This window comes from Balaenoptera physalus (genome assembly GCF_965194825.1).
Source record: "Balaenoptera physalus genome assembly, chromosome: 17".
Classification (NCBI taxonomy): Eukaryota; Metazoa; Chordata; class Mammalia; order Artiodactyla; family Balaenopteridae; genus Balaenoptera; species Balaenoptera physalus.
In genome coordinates, this window is record NC_138895.1 from 84,075,078 (window position 1) to 84,090,847 (window position 15,770).

Sequence of the window (15,770 nt, forward strand, 5' to 3'; positions counted from 1 at the left end):
TCATTTAGGATCTGCTGAGACTTGCTTTACTATCCAGCATATGCATTATGCATATATTCTCTTAGTGTCATCAATATCAATTAGGTCAGTGTATTAATCAGTAGTATTGCTTGAATATTTTATATGCTTACTGAATTTTTTCAATTTATTTTATTAGTCATTTAGAGTGGTGTGTCATAATTTCCGACTACGATCGTGGATTTACTAGCTTTCCTTTTACTACTATCAGTTTTGCTTTATATTTCTATTTTTGAGGGTATATTGTTAGGTACATATAAATTTAAAATTATATCTTCCATTTGAATTAACTTTTTATCCTTACAAAATATACCTCTGTATGCCCACTAAGAATTCTTCATGTGAAGTCTACTTATTCTGATATTAATATGGCTGTACCAGCTTTCTTTAGCTTTTGGTTGCACAATATATCTTTTTTCCATCTTTTTACTTTCAACATTTTTCTGGATTTATATTTAAGGTTTGACTCTTCTAAGCACTACACAGTTTTTTTCTTTTAACCAAGTCTGACCATCTGTGCCTTTTAAGTGGAAGGGTTAGTCCATTTTAGCTTAGCATAAGTGGTATAAATCAACCATCTTACAATTTATTTCCTATTTTTTCCTGTTTTGTGTTGATTTATTTTTATTTGTTGCTTTTAAATTAATCATTTGTTTTATTATTTCATAGGTACCTATTAATTTATGTTATAGTTTCTATTCTTATATTGTCCTTTTAGTATTACCTACAATGCAATATGCATCCTTGGATTATTACAGCCTACCTTACGTTGGTATTTTTGTCTCTTCTCTGATGACGCAAGGACGTTACAATACCTTAACACCATTTACCTCCTTTATGTCCTCTGTGCTGTTGTTGTGCAAGTATTTTCATTTGCCCCATATCTTAAACCTCACAAGTCATTATTATTATTACTCAACAGTCAACATGAATTTAGGTGTATCCACGTTTTACTGTTTTCAGTGCCCATAATTCCTTCCTCCATTACTATGCTTCCATCTGGGATTGTCTTCCTTTTTCTACTTTTAGAGAGTTCTGTTGATGAATTCTCTCAGTTTCTGTTTCTCTAAATATGTTTTCATTTCACCTTTACTTCTGAAAAATATTTTCACCAGATGTAGAATTCCAGGTTGGTAGTTATTTTCTTTCAACTGTCCTCTGGCTTCCACTGTTTCTTTTTAAAAGTCAAGTGTAAGTCTCATTGCTTTTTTAAAAATAATGTGACTTTTTCTTGGGCATCTGAGTTTAAGATTTTTTTCTGGCTTTAATCTGCTTTTAAGATTGTATTTTTGTCTTTGGTTTTCAAGTTTTTATTATGATGTGACTAAGCGTAGTTTTAAGAAACAGGGTAACTTTATCCTATTCAGCATAGAGCTTCTTTAATCTGTGGCTTGAAGTATTTGGACAGTTTTGGAAAATTCTCAACCATTATCTCTTCAAATATTGTTTCTGTCCATTCTCTCTCCCCCCTGTTCATCTAGGACTCCAATTACACTCTTTACTGGATTTTCTATCGTTCCTACTCACAGGAGGGTTGGTCTAATACAAGTTGGTCCTGTACAGCAGGTAGAACTGTCAGCAACCACTTCCCTGTATCAAGCCCATGCCAGAGACCTGAGGATAAAATGTCAATTTCTTTTTCTGTTTTAAGGATATTTAATTCATTATTTTATTTTATTTTATTTATTTTATCTATATTTTTATTGAAGTATAGTTGATTTACAGTATTGTGTTAATTTCTGCTGTACAGCAAAGTGATTCAGTTATACATGTATACATTATTTTTTTATATTCTTTTCCATTATGGTTTATCATACGATATTGACTATAGTTCTCTGTGCTATACGGTAGGACCTTGGTCCTCCCTGCCCTTCCCTGGAGCCCCAATGGCACTGGATTCTATGCTTTCCTCTAACGCCCACTGACCAGGGTAAATACTCAGCACCCACCTGCTGCTTGCCAACCCTCTGTGCTGTGGGAAGCAGTGCTCTGGACTTTTCTGCAATTTTCTGTTGGATAAAGTACAAGAAAAGGGAGACGGGAAGAACAGAAAAGGTGGGGAAAAGAGAAGAAACAGTCAGATAAACACAAAGTACTGGGCGATGACCAACAGCAAAGCACACCTTCAGCTGCCCCAGGACTCTGGAAAACTGGGAGCTTGGCTGGGCTTGGGGGATGATCTGCTAGATGGCTTCCTTCCACACACTCAGGCAGGTGTGGAAGGATGGGTGATACCTGTTCTCCCACCTCCCAGGGGGCTGTCATGAGGACCCTCTTGGGCAGCACTCCAGAGGTAAACATCCCTCACTTGCACGCATGCTGCGGTCCCACCAGCCAGATCCTGGCGATTATCCAATGTCTGCAAGGTGGCCCTTCCTCTGCTTTGGGGGATGGGACTGTACCAGGCCGACCCAGAGTGGGTGCTCAGGGGACCTGCAGGGGCCTCACCTTTTGCACCACTCCATAGCTCTGGATGGCGTCTGAAAGCTGAGTTTTCAGACGGTCCAGCTGAAGACGCTCCTGCTGCAAAGAGGGGGAAGGGGGGGCTTCAACAGGCTGCCGAGGCCTCATCTTGCCCCCGCGGCCCCTCCATCCCTGGGCGCTCCAGTTCGCTATGCTCCCGGGCCCCTCCCGTCCCTCCTGGCGGCACCTGCACCACAGCGTCCCCGTCCATCCATCTCCAGCCTCACGGCCGTCACCACCCCCTCTACCATTGGAACTGGGTTCATCCCCATCTTCATCACCCGGTGCCGTCATCTCCATCACCTCAAACACCAGCAAGGGCTCCACGCGCTCAGCCAGCATCACCGAGAACACCATCTCCACCCAAACCACACGCACCGTCAACACTGACCTCGGGGCCAGCTGCTCTAACGTGATATGCCTGTCCGGTTCCCAAAACAAACTACTCGGGTGAGAGGTGTTACGATCCCCATCTAACAGCTCAGGAGATCTTGGGCACAAGATCCTAAGTGGCCTGTTCAAGGTCACACGGGTGGTGAGGCTGCATCTCATCCCCAGCGTCAGAACTGCAGTCGGCAAACCATCCATCCTGCCCCCAGCACCTCAGCACTCACACACGGCCTCTGTCCTCCTGCTGGAATGGGACCCCTGGACCCTGACACCGCCAGGCCATCAGGAGCCACAGCCCCTCCTCTCTCACCACACAGTACTAGCACCAATGGAGCCACGCCAGTCCCAGTGTCCTTGGACCAGGACGCGGACACAGGCTCCTGGTTCCCTCCTGCCCCCAGCACCTCCTGTCAGCTCCCAGGAGGGCCCTGGACACCCCCCAGACCCTGCGTCTCAAGTCCCAAAACCCAGCCCTCACTGCCACCGTGCACCCCATGCACCCCATGCAAGCCCACGGGTGAGAAGGAGCCGCGGGGCACCAGCAAGCCAGACACGTTTCGGGAGACCAGCTCCCCAACACCTGCCCTTCGAGGGCACTCGGCCGTGTCTGGGCCTCACAGTTCCGTGTGGCTGCAGCTCTGTGGGGTCTGTTTCAGTGTCCAGGTAGGGCTCTTGTAGTTGGCACCATATGTATGCCCCAGGACAGACCTAAGAGCCCAAGGGGCTATTTAGTGCTTTTGAGCAAAACATCTGAAGCTCTGCAGCCCACGTGATCCACCACCAGCTCCGGGTGACGGGCTCAGCCTTTCTTCCCTGCGAGGGCAGTGCCCCACGCTGCCCGCCTGGACGCGACGTCCTCCCGCAGGACTTCAATTGTGTTCTCCCAGCATCCGGCAGAGTAGGTGTTCAATAAATGTTTGTTGGTTCTCAGATGGATGGATGGGTGTGTAGATGGCTGGGTAAGTCAGTGGACGGGCAGGTAAATGGATGGAGGGACAGATGGACAGACAGGGCGGCTGGTGGGTGGGTGGATGGCAAGAAGGAAGGATGTATTAGGCTAAAAGTGAGCTCTCTGAACTCCCAAGGGGGTCAACTCTGCTTTCCAGCCCTCGTGACATACACAGAGCTGGGGACATGCGTCACAAGGCCACACGTGAACAGGCCCATGAACACCAAGGCCTCAGAACCGCTGCAGACGCTGCCCTGTGCTGCATGAACCCTGGGCGAAGGCCAGGACCAGGCGCCCGCCTCTGGTCCCGACGAGCAGGCTGTGATTGTTATATCGCATGCAGAGCAGTGCCCGCCACTCCCGGCAAAGCTCTGAGTGCCTCCTCCACCTGAGACCTCGGGTGCACCCTGCCCACGCCACGCGGGGACCCCTGACCCCTGATTCTGGGACGTATTTTTAAGTGTATTTTTTTTTTATCAAAGTGTAACTCAAGTTTTCGAGCTGGGTCTACTTTGTTAGGTAAAATCCATCTATCTTAAGTGTACAGTTCACCTTAAGTGTAAGCTTCAGTCGTACAACCATCACCAGCACCTGGTTTTAGAACATTTCCATCGCCCCCAAAGCCCTCTGTGTCCTCCTGAGGCCAGTCCCCAGCCCGGGCTGCCACGTCTGCTTTCTGTCTCCAAAGGGACCTCCGGGCGCCCCGGGCGCACAGAATACACACGTGCTCCTCCCGCTCCGCGGGACCCCTGTGCCGCCCAGGCTGAGCGGCGCCCGCGGTCCACGCCTGCCCACTGCCGGACGGCGCCCGCGGGGCTCACCACGGGGCCTGAGTCTTCCTCACCAGGGGCAGGGCCTCTCTGCGAGGGGCCACACTTCAGCGCTTAGGATTTGGAGGTGGGTCTCTGCTGCTGTAGCTGCTGGCAGCCCTGGGCCACGTGTAAACGAATGGACAACAGGCTTCACTGAAGAAAACAGGCCCCCGCTCTGTAACCCGCGAGGGCTTAACAACACTGCATGCCCTGGGCTCCCCCAGCCTCTGGGGGAGCAGGTAGGGTGTGGATAACAGACAGCCGGCCAGGGCTGGAGGTACGTGAGAGGCCAGTGGGGAGGGGCGGCGGGGACATGGGGGCTGTGAAGGGGCCGTGGCCTGGGATGCGGTGGCCGTGACCACGCTGAGGAGGCCGACGGTGAGTGCAGTGGCAGGAAGGACACACACAGAGGTGGCAGGTGGGTGAGGCACGTACAGCAGGGCAGGGGGACGGGGCACTCTTTCCCAGGAGGCCGGGAGCCCACGGCACCTGCACCGCTGCCCGGCCTGCGGCCCAGTGAACAGAGGAACGCGTGACCTCTGCCCCGAGCAGCCGCGTGGTCCGCATCTGTCTCCCCACCCCGGGCCCCGGGTCCCGTCCCCCTCAGCCCCCAGGGAACATACCCGGGGGCAGCCCCGCAGGAGCTCAGCCATCTGCTTCAGGGCACTGGCGCTGGCTGCGATCGCGTGGTTGGTCTGCTGCTGCACCGTGTGCCTGGGGTGGGTGTGGAGGGGAGAGAAGACGGGGGGCGGGCAGCAGAAAGGGGGGATGACACAGAAGGGCGGCACGGCAGGTGGGGGGCTCGCGGAGGGAGAGGAAAGTGCACAGGAAGGGAGGAGTCGTGCAGAGGAAGAAGGGAGCAGACGGGAAGAAGGACGTAAAGACAGGCCCAGGGAGGGACGGACACGGGAGGGGGGCGGGCGAGGCGGGGGGAGGGGGGAAATGACATGACACGGTGAACTCAGGTCAGCGTCACCAGGCCCCTCACCTCCCGGCCCCCATGGACCCCATACCCAAGCCACAGGCTCAGCACCTGCAGCCCCGGGGCCCCAGCCATGAGCCCTCCCTGTGGAAAGGCCGCTGGGGGTCAGCACTGGTCGGGGCCCAGGAGGCATGGTGGCCGCACAGGTGGCCCTGGGACCACCGCTGAGGAAAGCTCGGCCCTCCCCCAGGCCTCTAGGGGCCATGGTGAGACTCCCACCTCCAGACCCAGGAACACAGGGAGGCGGGGCCCAGGGCCTCTCCCAGCCCCTCAGTTTATGATTCTGAGTGTGACCTTGAAGGTGCTGAAAAGACCAGCCCCCCGTCGCCTAGGGCTGACCACTGCCCCTGTGGACAGAGTGACACGGGGCAGACCCTGTCCTCAGGCCTCCTGCGGGCTCACAGGCCCAAGCGAGGGAAGGGCCCTGGCCTGGCTGCGGGGCGCAGACACCAGAGACCCTCCCGACCTTCAAGCTGCAGCGCAGATGCCCCTCTTTGCCCCCTGTGGGACCCCCGCGTGGCAGCAGTGGGCGTGGGCACCAGGCCACCCTGGGCTGAACATGGGAAGCTCCAGACAGGCCACCCATGGAGCCAGGCGCCGTCTGCCGAGGTGGACACCCCGGGAGGCACGGGCAGGACCCAGGCCCCAACGCTGGCCCCTGGGTCACACGGAGCTGTGGCATGCGGAGAGGGGGACGGGGGTGGCATGGGAAGGAGAGCCTGCACCAGCCTAAGGGGGCGTGGACTGAGGACGCGGTGCGGGAACCCTTTCCTCCCAGGTCGCCCGGAGGCCACAGGAAACAGCAGGGACACACGCCGTGTTTCCCCTAGGGATTTGGTCACATGGCCGCTGGCGCCACAGAGCCCTCCCTCCTTGTCACACCTCCCACCCAGATAAGGAAATATTATGAATCCCAAATGTCAATAAATTTGACAGCTAAGATGAAAAAGAAAAATTCCTTGAAAGACAAGAATTATCAAAACTGACTCAGGAGGAAACAGAAAACCTAAACAGCTCTACACCTACTGAAGGAATTAAATTTGTTCTTAAAAACATTCCCACAAATACAGATGACTTCACCATCAAATATTTAAAGAAGTAATATCAATACTATAGAGTCCTCCAGAAAACAGACAAGAAGGGACACTTACATTTTATGCGGCCAGCATTACCCTGACACCAAAACCTAAACAAAGAATCTAAAAGCAAAGAGCAGCAAAAGTCACATAACAGAGGAGCAAAAATCCTGAACAAAATATTAGAAACCTGAATCCAACCATATACAAAAAGGATAACATATCGTCCAAGGAACGCAAGGTTGGTCTGACACCCAAAATCAATTAATGTAATCCTCATACTAACAGAACAAATTTAAAAAGGAGAAAATCATCTCAATAAACTATGCAGAAAAAGCATCTGACAAAATTCAACAAGAATTCATGACAAAAGCTCTAAGAAAACTAGAAAAGAGAAGGGAACGTGATCAACTTGATGAAGAGAGACTGTAAAGTCAAAGCAGCATCCTGTCACTGCCAGGAGAGGCGGGCGGCTCCCCCTGAACGGGCACCGGCAGGAGCGTACACTTCCAGGACTGCCTACCTCCACGTGGAACTTTATAGGTTTATGACATTCTAACTATAAAAGGACAGGGTTACAACACTGTAATGGGACAAAAGAGGTAAGCAGCACAGAGATTTAAAACAAACAAGTGGAAGAGTCTCTGTCACAGACGACAGGTTCATTTATGTAGAAAAATCCTAGGGAATATGGAATCTAAAGAGGGCACAGGGCACAGGCAATAAACAGAATCAGTTGTATTTCCATGTACCGGTACCAAAAACCAGAAATGAAATTTAAGCAACAATACCTCTTACAATAGTATAAAAATACAGGGACTTCCCTGGTGGCACAGTGGTTAAGAATTCACCTGTCAATGCAGGGGACACGGGTTCGATCCCTGGTCTGGGAAGATCCCACATGCCGCGGAGCAACTAAGCCCATGAGCTACAACTACTGAGCCTGCGCTCTGGAGCCCACGAGACATAACTACTGAGCCCGCATGCCGCAACTACTGAAGCTCACGCACCTAGAGCCCGGGCTCCACAACGAGAGAAGCCACCGCAACGAGAAGCCTGCACACCACAACGAAGGGTAGCCCCCGCTCACCACAACTAGAGAAAGCCCGCGCACAGCAACGAAGACCCAACACGGCCAAAAATTAATTAATTAATTAATTAATTAAAAAATATATACATATGAAATCAGTACCATAAATTTAACAAAATACATGCAAGACCAGTGCACTAAAACCTACAAGGAAGTGCTGGAAAAAACGAAACCTGTAATGAGATGAAAGCCGACCACGTTCATGGCCAGGAAGACTCAGGACCCCTAAGACGTCAGTTCTCTTTAAATGGGTCTGCAGAGCCACTGTGACCCCATCTAAAATTAGAGCAGGCTTCAAAAAACAGAAAAGGACAAGCTGACTCTAAAATTTATGTTGAAATACAACCAATCGGAAGTAGCCAAAACAATTTCAGGAAAGATGAGCAGAGCTGGAGGACGTCCAGCAGGAGGTGAGGCCGCAGGGCAGACTTCGTGCCCGGGGCTCCTGGAAGGACCGTCCATCCATTCGGCTACTCTTCCCAGGGGGTCCCAGCAGTGCCCTGGGCTGACACCGATGAGCCTCACCTTCACCACCCCGGCCACCTCGGCCAGTCTGGGAGCCCGTGCTGGGGGCGGGGCAGAGCCGCCCACGTGGCCGACAGAAATGACAAAGCCCACACCTGTCTCACGCAAGATGAGAAAACCAGGCTCAACCCTGTGAGGGTCTCATGAAGCTATATTTATTCACTTTGAAAGACCGTCCTTTCTCCTGAGATCAGGTCCCGCCTACTTCAGGAGTACTGACATATCTTTTTTTTTTAATATGATGGCAATAGTGGATGGTAGTGTACTTTTTTTTTAATGTCCTTACTTGGCAAAATACAAAAGCTGGCGACTGTCAATGTGGAGAAAATATAGACTTCACAACTCTGTGCTGGTCTCAAGTCATTTAAAAATGCTAATAGTCCAGGAGGTGCACAAATTCCCCCCACACATGGGGCCATGGAGGGCTCTGGAAGGCCAGGACACACAGGCTAGGAAGCCTGGTCAGCCCCACCTGGAGGAGGGGCAAGAGGGCTGGGGTTCCTGGGGGGCGGAGGGGGGCAGGAAGGCACTCAATGAGCTGTGGACCTGGAAGCTGAGGCTGCAGGGGCGGGTGGGGAGCAGCTGGGGCCCGGGGAAGGGCCCGCTCCCCTCTCCAGACCCACATCGGTGATGGTATCCTCCAGCCCCCAGACCAGGCAGCCCAGGAAATGCGCTCGAGGGCCAGGGCTCTGAAAAGGCCACCCGTCTGACCTTGGAGACCCCACTCCAGGAGCCCAACCCGGAAACAGGCAGCAGCACAGAGACAGACTGCACGTTCCTGATGCTGAAGACAGAGCAGCCCGAGAGCAGCCCCGCGTCTCAGCTGAGCAACCACACGGAGCCGACAGCGCCGTCTGTGCCTCTGAAGGGCATGTCTTCAGTGTGTGACGGGGGCACGCACAGCCCCAGCCCTAAGTGTAACAAGCAAGATCCAGAACATCAGTCACTGAAACGCGACTCTACGGAACGCCTGTGGGCCTGAGAAGAGGCTGGCAGGAGGCCATCCGAGTCCCCACGAGCACGCCCTACTTTCACAATCAGGAAACAATACGTGCTACTTTTAAAAAGAAACATAAAGAATAATTTAAAGTAGAATTGCACACAAAATCTGCCGAGGGCCCTCTGTTGCCTTGCTCTGCACCCCGAGACTTGGCAGGGGTGGTCCCAGACTGCTCGGGTGGACGGAGAGAAGGAAGGACGGGTGGGTGGACGGACGGACGAGTGGGTGGCTAGGTTCTGGCCTGTCCACTGAGAGAGGTGCAGCTTGAGCCACACATCCAACCCCTCTCAGGGCCTCAGTGTCTTCCTCCAAAAAGGGGAATAGCCTTACCTGCCCTCTTCCTTCCCAGGGTACTTGCGGGATGCAAGGAGCCAAGGGCAGGGCTGAGCCCCGCCACGAGGAAGCCCTACCCTGCTGCCATAACAGCTAATTCCAAAGCATCAAGCATCATCCGGGCAGAGAACGCTAAACCCACTGATGACTGGCCCAGACCTCGGAGGTGCAGCCGGAGCTCTGGTGTGTGGCAGACACACGTGGGGACAGTCAGTGAAGCAAAAAGTGTGCAGAGACGCATGCCCCGCCACCCGAGTGCACACCTGTGCACAGGTGTGTCTACATGGGTGTCACACATCCGTGTTGGGGGTGGCCCCATGTGAGCCCAGCCAGCTGTCGGGCTGGCATGTGGATGGGCCAGCGGGCGAGTGGGTGCAGGGCACACCCGTGTACACCCACACGCACCACACGCACACTCACAGGCTGTCCCGCAGCTCCTGCGTGTCACTTGGCGTCCCCAGGGACTGGAGGCTCTGCTCCAAGAAGGTCACTGCCGAGAGAAGGGGGCAGGCGTCAGGGGCAGCGGGGCCCCACCACGCGGTCCCCACCCTCCAGGATGCGCCCCCAGCCTGCCTCTGCGCAGGGACGTGGGTGCCGAGGCCCCACAGCAGGGCCCCAGGGCAGCCCTCTCCCCAGCTGTCCAGAGACGGGGCCCAGGCCCGAGTGGGGCTCAGGGGCCCTGGGGAGCTGCCCCAGTGGGCCTCGCCCTGGCTCTGGGGCGGCGGGGGCTTCTCTCCCCTCCCCCGGTCAGTGCTCTCTGACCTGGGAGAGCTCAGAGTTCAGGGCAAACGGGAGCCCCCACCCACGAGGGTGCAGGGAGCCCGGGCCGCCCCGTGTCCATGCCCCCGTGTCCTGAGGGAGCGGAGGACAAGCCCTGTCCTCGTGGGCTGTGGCTCTCGCCCTGACCCCTAGCCTCGGTGACCTGTAAGGGGGCGGCCCTGCCAGTCTGAGGGAGGCTCTGACGCTCCCCCCAAGGCGGCCCGTCCAGGTCCCAGGTGTGCGATGGCGGAGGGAGGAACGGGGCCGAGAGGGCACCTGCCGAGGACACAGCCCAGCCCGAGCCCGCAGCGCTGGGCTCACGCCCTGCCCCCACTCCCGCTGTCCTGCGTCGGCCGGGCCTGGGCCGCGGGGCACCCTAGCGCGGGAGGCCACCACCCCGAACCTCGCGCAGCGCACTCCGCGGCCCGGGTCAGGGCGGGGTGAGGCCAGGGCACTGACTCACCATTCGAGTTGATTAGGAAGACGCTGGCCGACGTCTCCTGGAACAGTTCCTGGAGGTCACTCGGGTCCATCTGGGTGGCTGCGAGGAGACAGGAGGGGGAGGTCACATCTTCACGGCACAGCCTGCCGGATCCCAGGGCCACCATGCTTGGGCAGAGTCACCCCTCCCAGCTGTGCCCCCTCGGGGTCCAGCAGAGCCTCAGAGATGGAACGGGAGCCACAGTGCTCAGTGGGGGACGAAGAGAAAGGCAAAGAGGGCAGCTCCTCGGGCCAAGCCCCCCACTGCCGGGCACACCCCAGGGCAACGGCAGCCTCAGAAACCATGGAAGCCGAAAAACCCCGGAATGACATCTTTAAGCACTGAAAGAACGGAAAAAAAAATCAGTCAACCAGAACTCTATACCCAGTGGAGATATATTTCAAAACTAGAGGCAAAATAAAGATTGTTTCTCAGACAGAGAAAAGCTGAGAGAAGCTCTTTCAGCCAGAGATGCAGGACAGGAAACGTTAAAAGCAGCTCATGAGGTCAAAGGACGCTTGGATCGGCCGGAGGAGCTGAAGATTGCAGAGGGCAAGCGTGCAGGCAAACGAAGACGTCTTGTCTCGCTCCTGATCTAGTGAAGAGACCGTGATCATCGAAGCAAAACGAGTACCAACTGCGTTAGACGTGATGTATGTGCGGGGTGGAGGGGCGCAGACGGGAGTCCTGTAAGGAGCTCTCGCACCAGGTGGAGGCGAGGCTGTTCCCTGAGGGAAGGCCATGGACGCTACAGACGCTTGTTACACACTCCAAGCAAAACCGCTCCAAACAGGAACACCCGTAAGCCAACAGTGGAGGTAACACGGAACACTGCGCTACACGCGGTCACTCCAAAGACAGGAAGGCAGAGAGGAAAAGGACAAGGGGTCACAGGGAAACAAAGAAAGCAACTATCGAAATGGCAGATTTACCGCAAACACACACGTTTTGACACGAGAGAGACCCATCTAAAGCAGGGTCGTGCGTCGCGGCCCACGCGTGGCCAGTAAAGACCACGCTGGGGTGTGGATTCAGAACATCTCTGCCGTCACGGAAGTTCAGGGAACTGCTGCCACCACTCAATCCACAGCAGAGATGTCACATGGGACAAAAGCAAACTCGACGGCACACCGAACACAAGAAACCCAGCTCACACGTAAAATCGGATACAGCTTATAAATTAAAGGATTGGAAAATGCATCAGTGTACCAGTAATCATGAGACAGCTGGAGTGGCCACAACTGACATCAGACAGAGTAGCATTCAGGACAATGGCTCCAACCAGAGACCAAAAGAACACGGTTACAATGATATCGGGGACGAGTGATAAAGACAAATGACCCTAAATATGCACCGCGTATCGCTGTGTGAAAGTACACGAAGCAGAAACTGGCAAAACTGAGACTCGCCAACACCCCACTCTCAGGAGTTCCCAGTACGAGCAGACAGAAGATCAGCTGTCCGTCAGTGCTCTCCAGCAACTTGACCGGAATGACATTACAGGATGAGCCACCCAGCAGCAGCCGAACGCACGTCCTTGTCAGACACACAAGGAACTCGCAGAGGATGCCGATACCTCAGGCCATAAAGCAAGTCTCGACTGTTGATCATAGTTGAAATTACGCACAGTATATTCTCTGACCACAACAGAACTAGGAACCAATAACAGAAAGAGATCTGGAAATATACAATTATTTGAAGAACAACACACTTCCAAATAACCATTAGTAAAAGAAAAAAAAAATCACAAAGGAAATTAGAAAATATTTTAAACTGAATGAAAACATAATAAATACAAATGTGTATAAGTAAAGCAATGTGCTGAGGATAATTTATGGCAATAAATACTTACATTAGAAAAGGATAAAAGGCCCAAGTCAATGATCTAACAGAAACAAATCAATCCCAAAATAAGGTCAGCAGAAATCAGTTAAATCGATGTGGGTAAATAGAGAAAACTGATGAAGTAAAAATCTGGCTCTTTGAAACTATCAATAAAATTGATAGACTTGCAGCCAGACTAGTTGAGAACAAAATAGAAAAGAAACAAATTAGCAACATCAGGAAGGAAGGAGGAGCTCTCACTACAGGTCCTACAGGCATTCAGATGACACGAGGGGAACTTTAGGAACAACTCGTGCCAGCAACTCTGACAACTTAGACAAAACAGGCAAGTCCCTCGAAAGACACAAAACAATGAAGCTCACTCAAGAAGAACCGCAGCAAGGGTGGCACAGACTGTTAAAGAGACTGTGGGTGACAATCTTCCCACAGAGAAAAAAATGCCATCTCAGATGGTGGCCACATATTTAAGGGAAGAATAATACCAATTCTACAGAAACCCTTTCGGAAAACAGGAGGAAATGATTCCCCACTCATTTCAATACTGGCCTATATAGTTTCCGTAATCAGACAGTGTGGGCTGCATAAGCAGAGACACAGATTGAAAGAAACATGAAAACAGAGGTGCCCAGGTCATTCCGTGTTCAACCAACAGTGCGATAACTGGATATCTACGGAACCTTGACCCCAAATCCACCACACTCAAAAATTAACTCAACGTGGACCACAGGGTCAATACAGGTGTCTGGCAGGTCCCTTGCCTTGTCTCCAGAATCAAGACTGAGCAGATGCACGCGACAGGCCAGCAGCCCAGGAAGAGATGGACGTGGATGTGAGCAGACACTGCACCAAAGAAGACGGATGAACGGACAGAGAGCACAGGAGAAGCCCCAGGTGCTGAGACCGGGCTGAAACTGCAGCGAGGCCCCTCGCCCGCCAGCTCTGAGTGGCCGAAACCAGCATGACTGCCAGCAAGGACGCCAAGCACAGGGTTTCTCACAGCTGCCCTGGGGCCTGAAAACGTACAACCGCTGTGGACGACGGTTCGGCAGTTTCTTACAAAGTTAAACTTACACGCACAGTGGACTAGCAATTCGACTCTCAGGTATTTATCCAAACCCGCCAAGAAAGCGAGGACGTGTGTCCACACAGACGGTCGCACGCCCTTTCACTCTGCCAAGAGCCGGCAACGAGGAGCCCGCCCACCACGTGGACGGGACACAAACCAGGGAGCAGCCCCTCCTGAGCAACAGAAGGACAAGCTACTGACACACCCAACACCCACGGCCAGTCCTCGAACATATTAGGACAGGGAAGGAAGCCGGAGCCGAAGGAGAGCAGCCCGCAGACCTCACACAGGCTGGGAGCGAGAGCAGAGCTAGGCCGGCATCTGGAGGGGAGCAGGGGCCACCCACTGCAGCCCTGGCTCTAGGCCAGCCCAGCCCCAGGGCAGCACGGAGATGTGACACCCGTGCAGCAGGGACCCGCGCAGCGGGGACCCAGCGTGGGTACTGGGCGCCCTCACCCTCCTCTGGCTCCACAGCTGCTGCCACGATGGCCTCACACTGCAGTTCTGCGGCCCGCGTGCCACCCAGACGGCGCCTATTATTACCGCCCCAGCGCTCTCTGGGCTGCCAGACAGCAGGCCTGCGCTGCCCTCGCCCTCCCTGACCCACTGTGCCCGACTGGAGCCTCTGTGGAGAAGTCAGGCCCCGCAGAGCAATGCTCCCCTGGAAAGCCCGGGAAGGGCTCTGCCTGGGAGGCCCGAGGTACCCGGGTCTCAGGTCCCCACCTGCCCATCCTGAAGCTGCAGGGCCAGCCCAGCCCGAGCCAAGGCCTCTTCTGGACGCTGAACCAGAAACAGAGAGAGAAAAGCCAGCACGTCTGGGACGGAGCAGGGTAAGCGCTGCCCTGGAGACCCTGTGTTTCAGCTTCGCATGTCACACTGCCAGGAGAAGAGGTCTTTCTCATTGTAGGTCACAGCCCAAAGGTTGGAACTAGACGCCCTTGAGGAGAGAGCTGCATCTTGTCTGTGCCTGGCTCTGCTCTGCGACGTGAGGGTGAGGGAGGGGACAAGCACCGCCGAGAGGAAGCCAAGCCCCCTGAATGCCTGGGGTTTAGACGCTGTCATGCGCACGACGGCCGGCTGGGCGAGCACGTGAGTGAAGGAGCAAAGGATGAAGGACAGGAAGGGTCCAGAGATCGTGGAGGGAGGAGCGAAGGGAGGGGCCGCGGCCTTCAGTGGCCACGAGCTTCCTGCCGGGCGAGCTGGGCGATGAACTCACCTCTGGGCAGCTCGGGGCTGAGGCCCTCCGAGGGCAGGGCCTGGCAGGAGAAGGTCTTGGCCACGACCTGCTCCACGGGCGTGAGGGCCAGGGCCTGGGGCTTGGCGGGGCCGGGGCCAGGGGCCACTCCACGCAGGTCGCCCAGCTTGCGCCGCACGACGGCACGCAGGTCCCGCCACTTGTGCTTGAGGTCCACGATGTCGCGGCGGCAGTAGCCCAGCGCGTTCACGGCCTGCAGGATGCGGCTCCACACGCGGTACCTCCGGGTGGGCTCGGCCCTCAGCAGCCCGGTGCCGAACAGCAGCTGGTGGTGCTTGCTCACCTTGGCCACCAGCACCTCCGTCTCCTGCGGACAGAAGTTGGGCTTCCTCTTCTTGGCCCGGGAGGCCCTGGGCCCCGCCACCCGGCCACGGGCCCTTGCAGCCAAGTCCTTCCTCGGGCCGGCAGGCAGTGAGGTGCGCTCCGGTGTCCCGCTGCCATCCGTGGAGACCCCTGGCCCTGGAAAGGCACCAAAAGGCGGGTGTTTAAGGCCCCAGCCAGTGGGGTGGCAGACACGGTGGAGGCTTCCGGGGAGCCTCTTCAGATTCAGAGCATTGCTGCCGGCTCCCACCCACCGGCCCCTCCCTGCTGCGCTGTCCAGAGGCCTGGGTCCAAGTCCCGGCCCTGCGGCTGCCTGGCTGGGCGCCATGTGGGAATGGACCTCACTTCCAGGCCACGGTGCCCATCTACCTCCAAGAAGGGCCACCCCGGCCCTACCCACCTCCA

General features: G+C 54.8%; 1 protein-coding gene across 18 annotated transcripts in view; it reads right to left on the reverse strand.

Annotated features, from left to right (window-relative positions):
* Window positions 1–15,770, reverse strand: part of TSNARE1 (t-SNARE domain containing 1) — a 132,228-nt gene that overhangs the window by 76,229 nt on the left and 40,229 nt on the right. For 17 of the 18 annotated variants that reach the window (XR_014255388.1, XM_082432810.1, XM_082432812.1 and 14 more), the window contains 6 exons: window positions 15,006–15,503; window positions 10,861–10,938; window positions 10,059–10,128; window positions 5,256–5,346; window positions 2,467–2,541; window positions 1,968–2,027 (listed from right to left, as the gene is read on the reverse strand). Coding sequence is in view for 17 of the 18 variants with exons in the window: in XM_082432810.1 (XP_082288936.1) it covers window positions 1,968–2,027; window positions 2,467–2,541; window positions 5,256–5,346; window positions 10,059–10,128; window positions 10,861–10,938; window positions 15,006–15,503 (872 nt within the window). In the remaining variant the exon portion in view is untranslated. The remainder of the gene's footprint in view (window positions 1–1,967; window positions 2,028–2,466; window positions 2,542–5,255; window positions 5,347–10,058; window positions 10,129–10,860; window positions 10,939–15,005; window positions 15,504–15,770) is intronic. The other variant, XM_082432818.1, reaches the window with a different exon arrangement.